Source organism: Galleria mellonella, unplaced genomic scaffold (assembly GCF_026898425.1).
Source record: "Galleria mellonella isolate WM207_F2 unplaced genomic scaffold, CSIRO_AGI_GalMel_v1 utg40, whole genome shotgun sequence".
Classification (NCBI taxonomy): domain Eukaryota; kingdom Metazoa; phylum Arthropoda; class Insecta; order Lepidoptera; family Pyralidae; genus Galleria; species Galleria mellonella.
In genome coordinates, this window is record NW_026442094.1 from 24365 (window position 1) to 45525 (window position 21161).

The window sequence follows — 21161 nt, forward strand, 5'->3', positions numbered from 1 at the left end:
AGCGGAAACACAGCCTATGAGTCTTCGCTAACTCCCATCTCGCCGATGTGTCTGCTTCCTTCATCGTCTTGCAGTCCGATGGAGCGTGTCCCTCTCGTCGACACATCGGGCACGGTGGTGTAGCGGGTTTCTCCTGCGTCGTGTATGTCTTCGCCGTTTTCCTAGGAGCGGACTCCCGCCGGTCTTCGGACGGTATCTCCTCGGCGGGGGCGAAGTTTCCACATCGTGCGGCGGTCCTTTGCAGGAACTGAGAGAGTGTTATGAGGTCCGGTTGTCCCTCCGGTTGGTCGTTGGCGAAATCGTAGTACTTGAAGCGTAGTACCGACGGCATCTTCTCTGTGACGTTTCTCACTATTTCTTCATTGTAGAGGTAGTGACTCTTGTTCAGCGCTCGTATCGTGGCGACGACGTTCTGCACCTTGCTTGCGAAGAGGCAGACGTCTCTTGCGTTGTCCGAGAGTCGTGGTAGCGCGCGGAGTTTGTTCAGTTCGGCTGTGACGAGTGCTCCAGGGCGGCCGAACCTCGCGGCTAACATCTTCATCACTTCTTCTGCGGTCGTAGACCCGACGAATAGGGAGCGTGCCGCGTCCTTTGCGGCCCCCTTCAAACTTCTGCGCAGTCTTGCTAGGTTCTCCTGTTCTGTGTGTTGACTTGCGCTTTCTTCATAGGCCATCTTCCATGGTAACCACTCGCTCGACGATCCATTGAAGACTGGCAACTCGGTGACTCTTGACGCTGTGGAGGGCAGTATGTTGCGAGCGGCCATCTGCATAGCGATCGCAAACTCATTGCAATCGATGCCCACCTTCAGCACCGGTTCTTCCTTCTTCATCGACTGCATCGCTGCTGCTATCGTAGGCATGGCGGCATGTGGGTCAACGTGGCGTGCGTGGTCCCGGTGAAGTGCGTCGCTGCTCGGCTGTGGCGGCGGCGCTCTCGAATCCTCTTCAACGGGTCTCGATGGGACGAACCCCTGACGCTTGCCGGTGACTTCTTCTATCTCTGGTACATGCGGCTCCATCGTGAGTGCTAGCATGCTTCGATGAACCCAATCCGACGTTCGTTCTCTTCTGACGGTAGCGTCGTCGTCTTCTACTTCCTCGTCGTCCTCTGATTCGGCTTCTAGGGCGGCGACACGTGCAGCGGCCAATTCCACCTCCTTTCGAAGTAGCTCCTCCCGTGCCTTGGCCAGAGCCTTCTTCTTCTGCGAGGCCGTGGTGCGAACCGTGCGTGCCGTGCCGTGCTTCGGTTCCTTCTTCCTTGCTGTCTCCTCTGTCGTTCCTGTGGCTTCGGTAGTCTCCGTGGCTCCTGTGGTCGTCGTATCGCCGGACGTATTCGTAGTCGATGTGGTGGCGGCGGTAGACGACGTGGCAGCGACAGATGACATTCTGACAGCCGCAGACGACGTGGTGGCAGCAACGGACGGCGTGGCAGCGACGGACAGCGTTCCGGCGGCCGTAGTCGACGTGGCGGCGGACGTTGTGACTTCGGTGACGGCGATTTTCTGCTGCGACGACTTCATGTTTCTCGTAGTCGGCATTTCAGCGATCCGGCTTCAGAATGGTCTTCCTCCAGCGATCCGGCTTCTTGATGTACCAACGGTGTTCCTCCAGCAATCCGGCTTCTCGAAGGACCACGGTGTTCCTCCAGCAATCCGGCTTCTCGAAGGACCACGATGTACGGTGTGGACTGCCGTTCGGTGAGCGTGGACTGTAGGGGCGTTGGTTCAGGCTGGAGTGAAACACAGCGATTACTATTCTGAAGCCTCCGGTACCGTCTGAAGAGAGTATTTTTTCTTCTTGTCCTATTTCTTCTCGAGTGTAGTGTGTCGCTGCTCGGAAGCGAATGCCGCTCGACGGGAGGCGGCCTATCTTTATACCCGCCCGCTCGCACGATAACGTTTCCAACTCGCGTTAGCGAATCTGCGCGAGCGGGACGGGGCGAGAATGAACGAGACGCGTGTCTCTTCAGATCGGTACTCTATAGCGTTTATTTATTTATCGCAATTTACAATTTCTTAATTCTATTATTGTTACAATTTCTATTTCTATTTGTAGGTAATAATGAAAACACACAAAGGAATACTTTATTTAACTTACACTATAGGTATCTTAAATCTATGTAAATCTATATAAAATAACAGAATACAAAAAACGATTAAACTAGAAACTTAACAACTAACTATAAACATTGCTATAAATATCGCTATAATTACACATATACAAATAATGTCGCGAACACGAATAATATTTTAGATCTGCCTTAAGTTTAAAACTGTTATTAAAAAAACACTTATTAAACAAAGCCTATTATACACTAAACGATTAATTAAATGACAAATGCGCATGGTGTTAGTCATTCATTTACGGCCTTTTAACGACCATATAATTTTAGACATAGTACATTTAAATAAATACATATAATATTAACAGAGATTTAAAAGAGCAACTATTGAGTTTCTTGTGAGCTCTTCTCAACTGATAACAACTTTCCGAACCCTGCAGTAGATTTAAAAAAATGACGATTTAAAGTGCTTGTAAACAAGTCTATTTCAAACCTAAGGGACATTTTCGCTGATGGACTGGAAAAATTGGTTGACGCAGCTTATCCTGGATTCTATATATCTGTAATATATAATATTATATATTGACATTTAATTTGGAATTGAATTAGTTATTGTATTATATATGTCATATTCCTATTTACCATTATAATTTAAATTACAAAATTGACATTATATTATGTACATTTATATATAATCTTAATCTCTTATAATTAATTATTGATATTAAATGTTGTAAATAATTTGACAGACACAAAAATTTTAATTACCTGTAGTGTGATTGAGTTTCATCATCTGATTCTAATCTGCAGTATACTGCAAATAACAATAAATAAATAAATTCTGTATTAGCCACTTTGATATTTCCTTGAGAATTGATATTTCCTTAATATAAATATCGATCAATATTGGTAGTCAAATGTAGTAATGAAGTGAATTTTGCGTTAGGATATCCTATATATTAGATAGGCGGGTTATTTGTTAGAAAAAAATATTATTTTAGCCTAAACCCGTTAATGGCGGAGAGATGGGGTTTTTTATGGATGATAATGGAATGGTACTCCTAACCCCGCCTGCACTATCGGTATACACTGGCGAGGCACCACTGAGGGAAGATTGGTGAGGATGAAAAGGCAGGTCAGTTAGCCTATCGTGACGAATTCAACGATAAATTAGTCACGATGGTTTCCAGGGGGAACCGCGTGGAGGTCGACATGATAAGGTATATTGATAGCGATGGGGACTAACCTCCCCATTACTAACAATCCCTTCCCCCCGGAGAGACGGGGTTATGAGTACGGGGATGGAGGGGGGTGGTGTTAGTAATGGAGACTAAGGACCCCATTATCATAACCCAACCAGGACGACCTCTACGTGGTTCCCCCTGCAAACGATCGTGCTGAATTCCAGGTCTATTCATCATGACGGGCCAACTAACCTGCTTTCATCGGTTAGTTGCCATTGCTATCATTCATCAGATCGACCTCCACGCGGTTTCCCCTGGAAACAATCGTGACTAATTTATCGTTCAATTATCGTCACGATGAACTGACCTGCCTTTTCATCCTCACCATTCATCCCTTACTGATGTCCTGTCAGTGTATTCCAACATCATCCATAAAAAAAAACCTGCTTTAATCTTCACTTATCATTCTTGGCTGGTGCCCCGCTGGCGTTTACCGTTAGCGCGAGCGCGGTTATCATTACATTATCACCAATAAAAAAAAAGTATCATAAGCAGGTGGAGTCGGACAAGGAACCAAGTCCGACCTCTACATGGCCATGTGGGACCTCCACATGGCCATGCAGGGTGTCAAGTACGTGGTCATAATGATTAAAACTAGTTTTTTTTCAAAATTAACAAATATATTTAATAAATGTTCCATATTAGTTTTTTACATAAAAACGTTTTAAGTATATAGATTACACATACATATAGATAATTAAAAGATAATAAACTGAAGATAGAAATGATTACGCTGCCATGACACCAATGTTTTGAACAGGGTCATGCAATGGCTTCTTCTGGAAACTATTTCGAATGCTGTCTCTCATGATGCACATCCTGTCAATAGTTTTACTGCGGTTCTTCTTGGGGACAAGTAGTACAATTAAACTGAACAGCATAATTCCCAGCAACGTCATTGGAAACCAATGAATGAGTTTTTTCGCTGTAATTGATTAAAATCTTGAAATTATTACAAATCACTAGATGGAAACTGTACAAAAGTCGATTGCGTGGGTACCTCTCTCCCATTCGTGTTTCTACCATCAGCTTATTTGCCATTCTAAGTTGTATAAAAAAAAAAATTACAGGGTACAGAGGCATAACACCTTATTTCTTGGAATAGCAACGCAGCAGGGGGTATCATGGGAGAAACAGAATACTCTATGTCCATGATACTGTTCATGTCTATAGGCGACGGTCACCATTTTCCATCAGGTGAGCCATCTGCTTGTTTACCATTCTAATTGAATACATCAAAACAATGTAGATACAATACATTGCTAGATAACAAGAAATACTTTGTAAGTAAATAAGAATTTTATTTATTTCACACAATATTTATCTAAATTTATTTAAATATTATTCCATTATATCTGATAGAGTAATATCTCTTTTTATATCTATAAACTGATCTGTACTCCTACTCTTTTTAATTGAATTTTCTAATTGTCATTGTATATATTTATTAAAATGTAATAAAGAGTTAAAAATATTTATAAATGAGTGCACTCATCAGGTATCTATATCATAGTACAAGCTCGGCTTAATTTGGGACCAGATGGAGCTGTATTCATTGGTATTACCATGTTTCTGCAGCACTTTGCATATTGTATTACGATGATATAACTCCAGATCTTTGTAGCAATCTTAGATTATATAGATAGAGCATCGAGTCTCAAAAACGGGTCACTCAAATTAACCGATTCGTTTTTTTATCAGCGTTCTTTATACTTACGCACATAATGTATCTATATTTAATAAATTTTACTTTAATTGTAAAATATAATAAGAAAAATTTACCATTTTCAGGTTCCAAAGCAGGAGGCATGGTAACAGTAAGAGATGTGCTCTGAGATATCTCCACATCTTGGCCTAGGATCCTGGCAACCACAGTCCACGGGTGACGGTCCAAGATTGTCGCGTCTTGGATCCGTATTGCACAATGACCGGTGGCTAGCGAATCATGGCTGGTATACCGGTCGGGAAGGTTAGTTGAAATGATACCTGAATAAGGCAATTGCATTATTAATCATTATTGTTTATGCCCACAGGCGACGTTACATTACAACTTGCCAACAGGTAGATCGTTGACTTGTTTGACATTCATAAATATCATCATATTCGCCTTTAACTGTCCACTGATGACCATAAGCCTCCCCCTAGGGGAGTTTTGCCAGGCGTGGCTATTCGGTCGGGATCAGGCGGGATTGTTTGATATTACATATAAGTATTGATTTTGTAACAACTGAAGGAATTGTTTTTTTATTGTGGAGCAAAATTTTGCTTATACTAAAATTTACTTAATATATACACAACTCCTCAGTCTGAACTCTAATATTTTGAATCTTAAATCAAAATAAAAAAATCTCATTATTCAATGATGTGTTTCATCATGATTAAAATTACTGTTTATTATGTTGCTGGATTTAATATTATAAATGTTAAAGAGAAGGGAAGTTTGTTTATAAGTTACCTCTTAGCATTTTATTCGTTTAACCAATTATTAACAAGTAAGTATTTAGTACACACCAACTATATGGGATAGAAAAGTATATAGGATCTTTATACCGATCAGTACATATCACGGTCACGCAGATATTGTTGTAGGTAAAAGCTAGTAAGTAAATAGATTTTCCTATTGATTCAGTTATAGTTACTGTCTATATTTTATAACTACTATAACCTTGACCGTCGATACGAACGAATCTGCAGTATTCCAGCTGTCGACTGTTGTACACCTGACCCTCCACAACCAGTGTACTCTGCTCAGTGTACTGTCGAGCAGATATTGGTTCTGAAATAATAAAAAAAGATTGTAGAACGCATCGTGACTTACAATTTGCTAGCTGACCAGAAAAAGGTTGTCTTGCAAGCCAAAAATATTCTTCCGTCGCCTTCTAGGCAATTATTTCCTAATCAGGATAAAAATTGTCTCGTTAGAACAAGCAATGTACGTTTATAAAAATGAATAAACACCGCGACTAGGGATTTGTTTACGCACGCCTTATATGAAAATTAGTTGACGCATTTTGGTTACGATAGTTTACATCACAGTTCCAAATTTAGGATAAATTCTAACAATTAATTTTTTCACAGAGGTAGAAAACTCAAGTTACGCGACAAAGCTGCTTCATTGCGTGTTAAGTAAAATAAGGCGCTTTAACGTCTCAACTAATCGTGAAATTTTGTATCTCTGCACGTAAAATATTGGCTACTTCATATTCTTATCAATATACGTCCCGGTAATGTGGTTAAAGTCGCAGCCATTATTACCTTATTCTATATAAACGGTATAACTAAATGGCTTTCTTAAAAGCCAATCTTGTTGACTACGTAGTCAATCTTATTGACTACCTAAATTTCAGAGCCTTGTCTGTATTTTCATTTTTATAAAAATACACAGGGCGAGACCAAAAGTAATAACAATTACATTAGTGTTTTTAAACATGTGACAAAACTAAATTTGCAAATAAATAGTAGCTCATTCATTTGTAGACATTTAGCTTCACTTGAATTAAATAAATAAATTATATTTTTGTTCTACCTATTTTATAATGGTTAATGTTTATTTAAATTTATTTTCAACTGCCTCCAAAACAACGAGTTCTTTCCACTTACCATTTACAGTAACATCGAATTCCGCCCGTTGTTCTGGTTCATTGAAGTCTGAAAAACCGACGTGGCAACTCCATCTGCCACTGTCAGAAGCCAGCAGGTTTTTGAATTTGACACCACACTCACCAGCATCTAAGCCAGCGCCCACATATTCCATTGTCTCCGATGTGGTACCTGAGCGATAAGTTCACCGATAAAGGAATAAAGGGGAACAGGATTGGTAACTAGGGACTACTGTCTATGCCTGTAACCTGACAGTTATATCTGTGTATTAATATCAGGTTGAACGTAAATATCCATCTCTGGAAATCATCGTGATTATTAATGGTGAAGTTATTACGATGTATCAACTGACTTAATTTCATCCTCATCTATAAAGCTAGTACGACTTGTGGTGGAATTCTGATGGAATTAAAAAAAGAAAGAAAGTTTAAAGCAGAATTAAGGCTTTTAATAAATCCTTAATCATCTCTTACAACAAACTGAAACTGAGGCCAAAACGAAGTAATAAAGTGACACATTCTGTTTATCACTATAGTATTATACGAGTGAGACAAGCATATAATATACGCTATATGTACAGAATATACATAAGGCCATCTACTCTTCGTACTTACCAGGTGAAATGTTGTAGATGGATCCATTGGACGCTCTAAAGTAACAGTACCTTATTGCGGACTGTACCGAGCACGACATGGTCACAGTGTCACCCTCTACGGCTGTGATTTTATCGAGATGGGTGGTTAAGACAGGTTCTGGAAAAAGAAGAAATATAAACAAATGGATGCACAGTTTAAAGTCTAACTGAAAATCATATAACTATTTATTCATATAGGTAGGACATCTTTTGCCATTAAAATAAGTAGATCAACGTTTAACCCTTCCAAAAACTTCAACAAGCAATTTCAGCTATGAACTGGCAAGAAAGTCGACTGTTTTTATTCGTTTATTTTTGTTTTAATCTGTAAAGTAACAAGTTGTAAAGAACAAAAATTTTTAAAAGTGTGTATGATAACCAATTTATTGCCAGGTGGACCGCAAGCATCTAATAAAAACGAAGATAATTTTGTAATATTTGGATTACTATACCTGATACTACAGAAGCAGCGACTTCTGAATCCTGCATGGCCCAAGGACAAAGTACTGTTAAAAATCCATAGTATTCTTTAGCTTCTGTTTCAACAGCGCATCGCCACAAGCCAAGGTCCGAAGTTTGAGGGTTTGTGATACGAAGACCGCATTCATGTGTTTGAACTTGAGAATTCAAACTGAAATGTGTAACTGATAACTTAAACTCTTATATATTGTATGAGGAAAAGGAATGGTTAATAATTAAAGGATGGAAACTAGTAGATCCGTTGCTAGCAATATACCGCAATGAGGGAATTAACTAGGGAATCGACTTCCTTGCCTGCTCTCTTAAAAATTATCGTATTTAATTTCTGATGAATTCGTCTCTAAGAGCTAACTAACCTATCAGGAGAGGACCTATCAACCCTTAATGGTAAGCTTTTTACCGTAAACTGTAGCAAGGCAGGACTTTCATTTAATTACATATCATTTACACATTATATAAATGATTATACCACTGAGGTGGCAAACAAACACATAACATGCTTGACGGTAAGCCATTACCGTAGTCTAAGGACTTTTGCAATATCAGAAGAATTTTGTGCCTGTTACCAACCTTAAAGAAACTTCTGCATCTTTCTTGATGAACTCTATGCTGTCGTCTCTTGGAAAAACTCCAATAGATTATTTATTTCATTTCGTAGGTAGATATTTTTATAAGCTATGAGGATAACAACCAAAGATACGACCGGTGTAATGGTACACTGCCACCTCAGCCAGTAAATGATTGCAACACCAATGTACAAAAAAATCTCTCACCTAACTCCTGCCCCATGGAAGCTGTACCGGCTTTCTCCTACACCCTCATTAGCCAGCAGCACACGGCCAGACGGATCACGGAATTTACAAGCATGCACTTCGTACTCAGTCGGCACTGAACATGTTAGTAGCACTTCTGGTTGTTGCTTTTCCACATGAGTGATCACTGTAGGTTTTTGCGCTGCAATAGATAAATTTAAATTTTTTAACAGGTTTTAAGTAAGTGATATAAACTCGAAGTACATAGTTTATATCACAAAATTTCTGTTATAGGAAAAATTTAAAAGAATTAATCATAATACATTCCATAATTAGAATCAATTTAACAACAATTTTTTATCCATCAAGCCGCTTTAAACTTTAGTCGTACCAAAACGTCAGGATTTACATACACATCTGAAAAACCATTCATTGGCCTTCTTTCTTAAGTATTCAATTAGACTTTATTTTTTATCTCACTTGGTATGTTTGCTATTGCTATGATTACTATGCGATACAAGTATCCCCAATTGTAAATCGACTTCGAAAATGCTTTTATGTAATCTGTATAGTGGTTTTATTCATACTTATTTTGTCAAGAATTAATCCATTTTTTATAATAAAACATACATATCTACATCTTTCATGTTATCTTCATTGTATCTCAATTGAGATACATACCTACAGATAAATCAACATTTACATAATATCATATCAAATACTAGTGAACTGTCGATTATTTGTCATTCTATGTTTTATAATATTTTTAAACGACTTGAAACGGACTGGTGTTCTCATTTTGACGGCAAAAAATATGTTTCTTTCTAAACTGACTTGGATATTTCTTTTTTAAGCGAATAGGCTTAAATTATTTTTCTCAGGACTTGAATTCCTTTTTATAATAAAAAAAGCTTTGATACTTCAGTTACTAACAATTATATTAAATTAATTGTATTTGAAAAAAAAAAATTACTTACCCGCTTCTGTTACTGTAACTGTAAAGTCATATTCTTCGGTCAAAACTTTTCCAGATAAACCGACGGTCATTTTCCAAAGACCATTGTGCTCTCTACGAACTCGTCCCAATGCTATATTACATGCACCGAATCCATCAAATACGACATAGCCATGGGGATCCTCAATTTTGCAGTAAACAGCATCTTCAGGCCCAATAGTAATATTTACTGATCTATCTTTCGTCCAGATAAAATCCATTTGTTGGCCTTTCCATATTTCTGAAGTTTTATGTATAGAATAAATAAGTAGCTAAGATTTTTTCCATTGTTGTTGTTGTTATATAAGCTATTAACTGTCCACTGCTGAACATAGGCCTCCCAATAGTTGGCCAGTAGGTTTGCCAGTAGTTGCCACGTTTAGCAGACGGATTGGCAACCGCAGTTTGGTTTTTCGTTATTTTTTAAGAGGTATGCTGCTGCCCATCTCTCCATCAAAAGCTTCCTAAATCGCCTCTTACAATACCCATGGGGAAGGAAGAGGTAGCCTATTGTATGCCGGGCATCATGCCCGGACCTACATGCCATATTTTTTTTATAGAAACATAATTTTAGGGATATATGGAACATGCCCTGTCTAGACCCAAACGAATGTACTCGTATCAAAGTACCTTTTTTGCCCAATCCGAATTTGGCACGATCGAAAATTGTACAAGTGGAAAACGTGTCACTTTGCTTAAATAAAAAAACTTTTAATCAACAGCAGTTTAATACAACGTATTTGAGCATGCATGTCTAAAATCATTATTTCAAAAGAGATGAACTAAATACAATCTTAATTAAAAAACAGAATACTATCAGGTGACATTTCTCCAAACCGAATTACACCATCTTTCGAACGTTATTTACTTCGACATAGATGTCATCACCCCAAACATCTTTTGTTATAATATTTTTATTTCTAATATCTATATTTGATAACAATTAACTTACCATTAACTGTTACTTTGGTGAATGCTCTAAAAATTACTCCATTTCCATATCTAATTTCCCATTTTCCATTATCAGATACTTTTATACCTTTGATTACGAACCCACAACTGTCAACATAATTTGAATCCGATTCAACATTGGTCCTCTCTTTTTTATCCGGTCCAATAAGCTTGCAAGTTTCATGAAGGTTTGTAGGATTCTCCAAATGCAAATATAGATCACTACCTTCAGTTATTGTAACTTGTTTTGGTGCTGCATTAATATTCTCTGTAATATAAGATATAATAGATAAGCAGAATTTATAATATTTATAACAGTAAAATCAATATGACTGATATAAACATATACAATAATAAATGACTTTATTATTGTACATATTTATTTTTATCACAGAACTGATGAGATTCAAGTAAAATTAATTAGCTTAGCTGGGAATAAACAGGATAATATGGCATATGGACAAACTAAAAACCCAGACGTTATATCCAAAATACATGAAAAGAATAGTAAGACGACCGATCTTACCTACGATCTTCTAACTCATTACGTAGACGTAATAAACAATCTTAGAAAACCTAAACTTGATAGAGAAGTATTTAAAGATTCACTATGAGAGAATACAATAGAAAATGTAGATAAATGTTATTGTGCTAAATAAATGATACAACAATTAGAACATACCTTCGACGTATATGGTGAACGGCAACCTTTTCTCGATAGGATCGGAATATCTTAACTCCCAGGCAATCAGCTCCCATTCACCTATCATATCTTCGGATTGAACATTAACAATAATCCCACATGCAACATTGGGGTCTTCAACTATTTTTATTCCAGGTATATTTGAGTTTTCATCGATACTGTACTGTACATCATTAGGTAATTTAATAAAACATTTTTCTTTTTTATTAAAAGCATACGCAGTTATAATCACACGTTCTTCGGCTCCAATTTTGGTATTGAAAAATTCTTGATCTAAATATTCTACTTCCCGAGTAGTATTATTTGTTTTTATAATCTCTGCTGCAAATGCACCTCCTTTGAAAAATGATACGTAATTATGGTGATTAGTGACACAATACTCGTAGAAAATACTATTATTCTATAATATTATTAACTACCAGAGGGAGACTTTGTACAAAAGTCAATTGCTTGGGTACCTCTGTCAATTCTATTTAATTTACTTTACATCAGGTGGGCCGTCAGCTTGTTTGTCAATCTAAGTTTTATAAAAAAAAAAATATATTTTGCAGTTCTGACTACGTGAATAATATTGTTTATCAGTGTATCAATTGTTTGTCAAAACGTTTCAGTTGTATAAAAAAATATATTTTGCAATGCCGCTGGTGAATTGTGGTTTATCAGTGTATCAAATTTTGTTCAAAACATTTCAGTTGTAATTAAGTAAAAAACATTTTTGATGCACCATATAATGGCAGATATAAACAAACTGGCGGCTGACGTCATAAAAAGTGGTAATCTTTGCCTATAAACATAAACACTTGGTACCCAGAAAAGAAAACAATGTAGATATTCCTTATAAGTTGCCATTCCTAGGACTAAGATTTTATGTCTATGTACCTAGTAATTTCACTACCATAACCTAGTTTTCAAACCAATTAGATAGGAGAAAAAAAATTATCTCTAACACACGTGTACACGTACTATATCCGTTACAATACACATTCTGTGCATATATTTCATCAGGTGGACGCTGAGGTTGCTACCCTTTGCTATAAAATAAAAGAAAAATATATTACCTGCTAACAGTAGTGCGTAAACAAATAGCGCCCAAGACTTCATTCTGTCGACTATAACGAGTCAATGATGGATGCCACTTGAAATATAAACTTATAAACAATACGATCTGTGGTGCCACACAATTATTCCTCTACGTGATCTTTGCTATCTTGTTTTATCTTATCTAAACTGATTTTCTTAACTAGTCACTTTATTAGTGCAAAAACAGTGATACAGTCTGAACATCGATGCGTAATGAAGTGCAGTGAATAATAGATTTTTAGACCCATGTTTAAAAGCGTATTCTTATTTATTTTTCAATATGGAAGTGAATTTAAACTTCAACCAGTCGTCATAATCTCTGGTATATGCACACTTACCCCTTTATTTATAAAACTAACACATCCTACAATCCTATTTCAACTATTATACTGTTTCGTCACTTACATTCAAACTAAGAATTTAGCACAAAAAAGAGACAAAAGAATTCAATGGCTAAAATAGGTTTATGAGTTTGTAAGATTAATACTTATTTGAGATGTAGGAAGATATCTTATCTCGGTCAATAAATATGTCCTGATCACGCGGATTTATCTTTTTAATTACAAATAGCTTACCATGTGACACACTGAATACAGCTCCATTGCGTGCTCTGAAATAACAGTAACAAATAGCGGATTGTACTGAGAACGACATAGTTACAGTTTCACCTTCCACAGCTTCCGCGGTGCCAGATGTCGATAGAGTAAGTACTGGTTCCAAAAATAATTAATTATATTTGCCCCGCCTGTATTACCGGTATACTGGCGGGGCACCAGTGAGAGACAATTCATGAGAATTAAAGCAAACCGTCGTGATGAATTTTATTTTATTTATTTAAGGACAACCAACGAAGCATACATTTATATCTACTTAAAATACATGATAATATGGTTACATTATAAAATGCTGCTTTAATTAAAGACCGCCACGACACGCGTATTCATATTATATAAAACTGTTAGGATGAAAAATAATAAAAACTGCCTGAACTGAATTCCAAAAAATTGAACCAAGATGGTTTCCAGCGGAACCGCATGGAGGTCGACTTGATGGGGTATATTGCTTTATAGCAATGGGGCTATTTGATCTCCATTACTGTCAAGTTCTTTCTCCTCGGTGTATATACGAGTACAATTCCCACAGTATAAGTAATAGCTATTAGTTCTTTTGGAAAACGTTGGAGAAGGAATAAAGAAAAGTTCCCACCATGTAAGATGTAAGGTCCCGATTGAGGACTTTTGCCATTAAGGCTATAGCGAAACGTAAAAATGAGTCCATGACCCCTGCTCTATAACAAGATGTTGTTTGCTATTTTCTGCAGTAGAAAGCAATTTTGTAAATAATTTCCAAAAAAAAATACTCTTTACTATAATTCTTGACGGCCCACCTGATGGAAAGTGGTAACCGTCGCCTAGACGTGAGCCTAGACGTAAGCAGTACCATAGACATAACAGAGTATACTGTTTCGCCCATGATACCCTCCATACGTTGCCATTCCTGAGGATTCAGGTTATTCCTCTGTACACTGTAAATTCACTGCCATATCCCACCCTTCAAACCGAAACACAGCCATGCAAAAACAACTGCTTTCACGGTAAATACACAAATGGGAAAGAGGTGCCTAAGCAAACGACCTTTGTACAAAGTCACACTCTGGTGAATTACCACATAAAACACATTATCAGTCTTACCCATTATTAGAATACAGCTAGCCAGTATTTATTTATTATATTTACCAACTAAACCAAAGAGTTGGTGTCGTGTCATAACAAGAGGTGAAGAGACTCGCAGAGAATCGTAGTGAGTGGCAAGAGCTCCACCGACAAAAACGCAACTCTTAAATAGGATAGATAGACCAACTAAAGAAGCTTGACAGTTTCCCAATTCGCTCCCTTAGCAATCACAATATATACAATTATAATAAAATTTTATTATTGGACACTTTCTAAATAATTCATTGCTATTCTGCGAAATTAAACAAGTTATAGTAAATATACCTATATAGTAAATATATCCAAAACTGGATACTGGCTCATGACACCGCTGAGCAAAGTCAGTGCTGGTGGATGAGGAGCCTGTTTTGCTAGTTAGAACGTTCTTCTCAACGGAACATGGAAAAGTCCCTTCGACGTGCTCGAGCATAATCAAAAGGCGCTCGAATATCTATATATAATCTAATACGGGATACGCTGGCAGAGCACCAGTGAAGGATGATTTTTTTTTTTATTGTAAAAGTTTCTTGTTGAGTATATTGTAAATCTTTAACAATTTCCGTAATATGATTTTGTCCATAACATATGTCGCACCTGTCTATAGATTGTACGTTAGCATAAAAGACCCACATGTTAAAATATTCAGTTCATTTAATAAAAAGAAGCCTTACTATTTAATTGTTTACTTCCAATTAACGCAATAGGCCTTATAAAGTAAAAAAATCAGGACACTACTTGCGACCCCCCACTGTACATATGAGTATAGTGTAACCACACTATAATAACTTTTTTTAAGATTCAATGACAAAATTATATAAAATACGGTTCTTTTTAATTAAATACAGCCTGTATAACTCATCGGTAATGTAGCTTCCTATTGAAAGATTTTTTTTTCAATTAGTTAAGTATTTTTTGAGTATATTCATTACTAACAAACGATGGAATCTTTTCTTATTAAAATCGACGAATGACAAATAAACTGACCGTGTTCCACATAGCATATATTACCATTGCCAATAAATACAGAATTTATATCCCAGAATAAATACAGTGTAAATACAGAATATAGACATATCGTCATAGTCGTAGAATACTGACAGATCTGACAAATATTACATATATAGATCCGTCAGTATTCTACGACTATGACGATATATAAGACATTTAAGTACTAAATAAAAACTAAAGTTGTGTTAAAAAAAACCGATTTTAATTGGGTCAAAATCAATTATTTAGATTTGAAAAACTTCTATACCAATTTTGATAAAACTTTTACGAGACCTATCTAATCTGTACGTATATTCTTTCAATTTTCCAAATCAATTTACAATTGACGGAGTTATAAGATAACAAACATTAAAAAAAAACATACAATCGAATTGAAAATTTACTTACTTTTTGAAATCAGTTGAAAATTACATAGTAATAAAGTTTATTTTTGCACATAAATTGTAGACAATGGAGTTTTATATTCCAGATGACTGGCTATCTCGCGCATGCGTGCTCACATTCACTGAAGTAGAAAAATATGTAATCACGTGGGTCTTAAACTTCAAGATGACACACATTATCATTGATTAGTAAATGATAGGCGATACAAATGTAGGGTAGGGCGGGGCTAAAAGGTCCGCGGGTAAAAAGGTCCACCATGCCTATCTCCGAAACTAAGTGCACGTTAGACAACGGAGTGACCGGTGCGTGAAGGGGACGAGGGACGGGTGCGCATGCCGCCCCGCGCAGTGCATTTTCTAGAGCCGGCAAGAGTGTACGCGCAAGTGGTGCGAAAATTACACGTAAGTAATGTTTTAGATTTTACTTAGTTTTAGTCTCATTGTTCGATTTTTAAACTTACGAAACATAATTTCTCTGTATAAATGTTTAGTGGTATTAAGTTTCACGTAGTGCCATTGTTTTTTTGTTTGCATCACCTTGTTTTTCTACATAACCTAAAACAACAGTCCACCTACCATTGGGGCACAAAGGACCGCGGTGGACCTTTAAGCCCCACGAATTATTTTGATTCTATGTATTAATTTCTATTTTATTTTCAGAATGCGGAATTATAAAAAAACCACTGAGCGTGGTACGAAGTCCGTTGAGCTGATGAAGCGAGCGGCTGATTTAGTCGCAAATGAAGATAAATCAATAAGGCAAGTTTGTCGTGACTATGAGATGAACTTCATTGAAGAGATTCATGGCGCGGTTAAAGAAAATCCGGATCGCCAAAAGCTACGGCACTCCCAGATTAGTGTTTAACCAAGAACAAGAAACTTCTCTCTGCGAGTATTTACTGACACTTGCACAAATCTTTCACGGTATAGGCCCTAAAGATGTTCGTCGCTTGGCTTATGAATGCGCTGTAAAATATAATTTGAAGATTCCTGAGGTATGGCACACAAATAAGATGGCTGGAAAGGACTGGCTGACGGGATTCTTGTCAAGGAATGACCGTCTCTCTATCAGGAAGCCAGAGGCTACTAGTTTGAGCAGGGCCACCTCTTTCAATCGAACGAACGTTTGTGAATATTTTGATAAATTGGCACACGTGATGGATCGTCACAAATTCAGAGGTTCGTCTATATGGAATGCTGATGAGACTGGTGTCTCGACTGTAAATAAACCTTCAAAAATAATTGCAGCCAAAGGGAAAAGAAACGTCGGGTCTAATCTGCTGAAAGAGGAACTAATGTAACATTGTTGGTAGCTGTTTCGGCAACTGGATCTTCGATACCTCCAATGTTCGTATTTCCAAGAAAGAAATACCAAGATCATTTCGTGCGAGATGGGCCAGCAGAATGTATTGGTGCAGGAAATGCAAGCGGCTGGATGACTGATACGGAATTCTTGCTTGGAGAAACATTTCATCACTTATGTGAAGCCAACTAAAGAGTCGCCAGTTTTGCTTTTACTAGACAATCACAGTTCGCAATGGAAGTGTTGGATCTAGCGAAAAATAATGGAGTAGTGATGCTGTCGTATCCTCCTCATTGTTCCCATAAGCTGCAGCCCTTAGACGTGTCTGTTTTCGGGCCGTTTAAATGGTATTTATCGTCAGCACAAGATTCATGGATGCGTGGCCACCCAGGAAAAACAATGAGCATTTACGATATCCCAGGCATCGTCCGAACAGCTTTACCTTTGGCACTGACTCCCAACAACATCTCGAAAGGGTTTCAAAAAGCTGGGGTTTACCCGTTCAACCGGGAAGTGTTTGATGAGTCGGACTTCGCTCCAAGTTTTGTGACAGACCGACCAAATCCGAACAATCCAACAACGTCTTCTGTACCTAATGAGTCACAGCCGCCTATGTCTACAGAGCCCCAGTTGCCTATTTCTCCAGGTTCACCAAGTTTGTTAATTTCTTCGCAGCCCGAAGTTGTAGCAGTTGTTTCAGCAAGTATATCTCCTGTATCTCCTTCTCAGTTGTCTACAGTAGGGCCTCAGTTGCCTACCGTCTCAGTTTTGCTGTCCTCAAGTGACCTAATGTTGTCTTCTACAGCTGCATGGTTAGCTTCATCAGCGGAATCCATGATCAGGCAGGACCGCGTAATGTTCATTAACAGACACATGAAAAGGATGTCTTTGGAACAAGAAAATAAAAAGAAGAAGAAAATGGTCTCTCGTAAAAAAGCTGTCTCGAAGAAAAATAAACAAGTGAAAAAAAAGATTTTACAAGAAAAAGATACATAAAAATAAACAAGTGAAAAGAAAGATTATACAAGAAAAAGATCGAGTTCGAGTTCTGAAGAAGAAGAATGTCTTTGTCCTTCTGACAGTGTTGCAGGAGAAGGCTGGATTCAATGTAATACCTGTAAAGGTTGGGCCCACGATAAGTGTGCCAAACATCACTCATCATCTCTTGCATACGAATGTAAGAATTGTCAGTCTGATGAAGATTAGTTATTAAAAATACTTATTTTTTTAAATTGTTTGGATGTTACCGATTTCTTTTATGAATATGTACGATTTTGAGATACTACAATTGTTTTAAGATGTTACCTTTATCAAGATCAAAAAGACCAAAGACCTAAAGATTTGTTATTAAGAGCCTTATAATTATATAACTTAGTTACCAGTGCAAAATAGGTCGCAACATATCTGTCGATTAAAATATAATAAATATAAAGACTACATTTGACCACAAAATATGATTTAGTTGTAAATGTTCGTGGCAACTTATAGATGAAGGATTAAACTTTCTATTATTATTAAAGTCTTTGACCTTTTAGCCCCGCCCTACCCTATTGCCTCTTATTATGAAAGATCGAGGGACAGACAGCAGTATCCCTCTTAAAATATCACCAAAGCCTAACTTTCAACTAATAAATGATCGCGGTTCCCCCTAGCAACTATCATGGTTAATTCCTGATAAATTCATCACGATGGGCTAACTGGCCTGTTTTCATTCTCATCTATCACCCTTCACTGGTGCTCCGCCAGCGTATCCCGTTAGCGCAGGCGGTTACCATACCACTTTCACCCAAAAAAAATATGGAGAGGTCTACGTTTAGCAGTGGAAAGTTGACTGCTGATGTGATAATGATGATAAATGTTTGTATAATTGTGTAAAAGATCTTTTAACAAATGATCATAGCAAAATCACTTAAAACCCACATATTCTCAAATTGTCTACATATTTTTTTTGTTTTTTTTTTTATACAACTTAGAATGGCAAACAAGCTGACGGCCCACCTGATGGAAAGAGGTAATCGCCGCTTATAGACATGAGCAGTAACCATGGACATAACAGAGTATACTGTTTTGCCTATGATACCCCCATGCGTTGCCATTTCTGAGGACTCAGATGTTGTTCCTCTGAACCCTATAAATTTACGCCATATCCCACCCTTCAAATCGAAACACAGCCATGCAAACACAACTGCTTCACGGTAGAAACATGAATGGGACAGAGGTACCCAAGCAAGCGACTTTTGTACAAAGTCTTCCTCTGATATGTTACGTGATCATATTTTACACCGATTTTTAATAATTCCTTCACCATTCAATAGAGTTTATTCTCATATTAGTCCCATATTAATTATGTGATGATTAAAATTTCTCTTTTGAATTGTATTATTTAAAATTATTGTAATGTAAAATTTGCATGTTGCATTTACTCTACAAAGACTAATTTACGTATTGTCATTCACTTGGAAGCTTAATATAAAAGTCGTCTGGTTGGGTACGTCTGAATAACTTGTTTCTATCGTCAAAGAATTTATATAACTGTTTTTATAAGAAGGAAGAGCTATAGTCGTAGAGTTATATTTTTTATACTACTATGATGGTAAACAAGCATACGACCCGTCTGATGGTAAACGAGGTTATCGTAGCCTACGAACGTCTGTAACGCGCACGTTGCCAACTCTTAAGAAACCTTAATATTCCCTTTTTAAATGGAATTAAAAATGTTAAATGAAACTCAGTTCACGTGTAAGCTATATCCTAACTTAACATATAGGATACTTCATAACTCGGGTAAAGCTGTGGGTAACAGCTAGTATAATGTAATATGCACAACACATCTATCAAAAAATAATTTTCAATCGAGGAAAAGCGGATTTGTCTTGCGGATGCCTAATAGTTTCCTTTCATGTATTTGTACAAATCATCTATTATACATTCAATTGTAAAACATTTAAGTACGTTTTAAGTACGTTCTTATAGCCAATTATTTACTCATTACATCTGACATATTGCGTCAGTGCCTTAAGCACTTTTCTTAAAAAAAAATACGATAAAAGAGAACGCGAAAAGCCGTCCTGAAAGTGTTTGCCATAATTTGTTTTTACCTAAATGTAAGTTTCCTCTTTTGACTATCCGAAAGTAAGCATAAGCATTACGTGAACATTATAATTACCCACGTTCATTGAAATTTGTAAAAAAAAATGCAATTAATTATATTTCATTGAATTTGGGTCTTTTTCCGTTTCAGAATCGTTGGAGACCGCTTTAATTACCAGTCTTTTTCTAAAATCACTAATAAGACTTTTTTTATATTTATTTAAAAAAGTATCCATTATTAATGAATATGATTGCAAGCAGGCTGGACTGCTCTTACATTGGTCACTGTTCTGGTGCTGCTGTATCTTAAATGAGGTGTTTCAGATTGACCTCCTCGCGGTTGCCCCTGGAAACCATCGTGATTGATTCATTGCTTTTATCACGATTGGCTTACTGACCTGCTTCGTCTTCACTTATCACCCATCACTGGTGCCCCATCAGTGTATACAGATAGCGCAGGCGGGGTTGCCATTCCATTATCATTTATTAAAAAAAAAAAAGAAATCGGGTGCTTCAGCGGTGACCGAATTTATTTATTGTATCTTTTTTCTTTTATTTATTTATTTTATTGTAATGTTTACTAACATTAGGCTAAATTTATGTTACTAACAAATTACCCCGTAATAATAAAGATTATAAATATATATTATTAAACATTTTCGTTTAAAAATATCAACTGTAATTCTTTCTATGTTTTTTAAATGTTTTCTTTTTTACCAATTTTCTAATCATTTTCGACTTAATATTTTTGAACTTACTTAAAACAAGAGATTAACACGTAAAATCATGCAATTATGATATCTTATTATGCACAGTAAAAATGAAAATTAGCATCTTTTGGGAAATATTTTTGAGTCATCTTTTTTGAACTCTTCCATAGAAACTAACATGACGCATCCAGCAATCTAATTAGCGGAAGGCTCAAAATTTTATGTCGTTATTGACAAATGTTTTTTTTTTTTTATAATATCTATGCTTAATTTCACTAGTAGGATACTCTCTAAATAAATGCTAATTGCATTCGATTTCACCCTTTTATAAATTCAAAATATATTTATGACCAGTTATCAGTCTTTTATTTTTTAACGACCAACTAATGACTACAGCTGCAAGAATGCGTCAGGTCAATAACACGATTATTCTTACTTATCGTACAATGCTAT

At 36.8% G+C, this 21161-nt stretch overlaps 1 protein-coding gene across 1 annotated transcript; it reads right to left on the reverse strand.

Annotated features, from left to right (window-relative positions):
- Positions 1–3906: 3906 nt before the first annotated feature.
- Positions 3907–12640, reverse strand: LOC113520310 (uncharacterized). The gene is made up of 11 exons (XM_026905611.3): positions 12481–12640; positions 11402–11758; positions 10721–10987; positions 9752–10009; positions 8796–8976; positions 7995–8173; positions 7523–7660; positions 6909–7079; positions 5974–6084; positions 5091–5294; positions 3907–4233 (listed from the first exon to the last, which is right to left on the reverse strand). Exons 1-11 carry the CDS (start codon positions 12521–12523, stop codon positions 4037–4039), a joined length of 2106 nt encoding a protein of 701 aa, XP_026761412.2. The 5' UTR covers positions 12524–12640; the 3' UTR covers positions 3907–4036.
- Positions 12641–21161: the final 8521 nt, after the last annotated feature.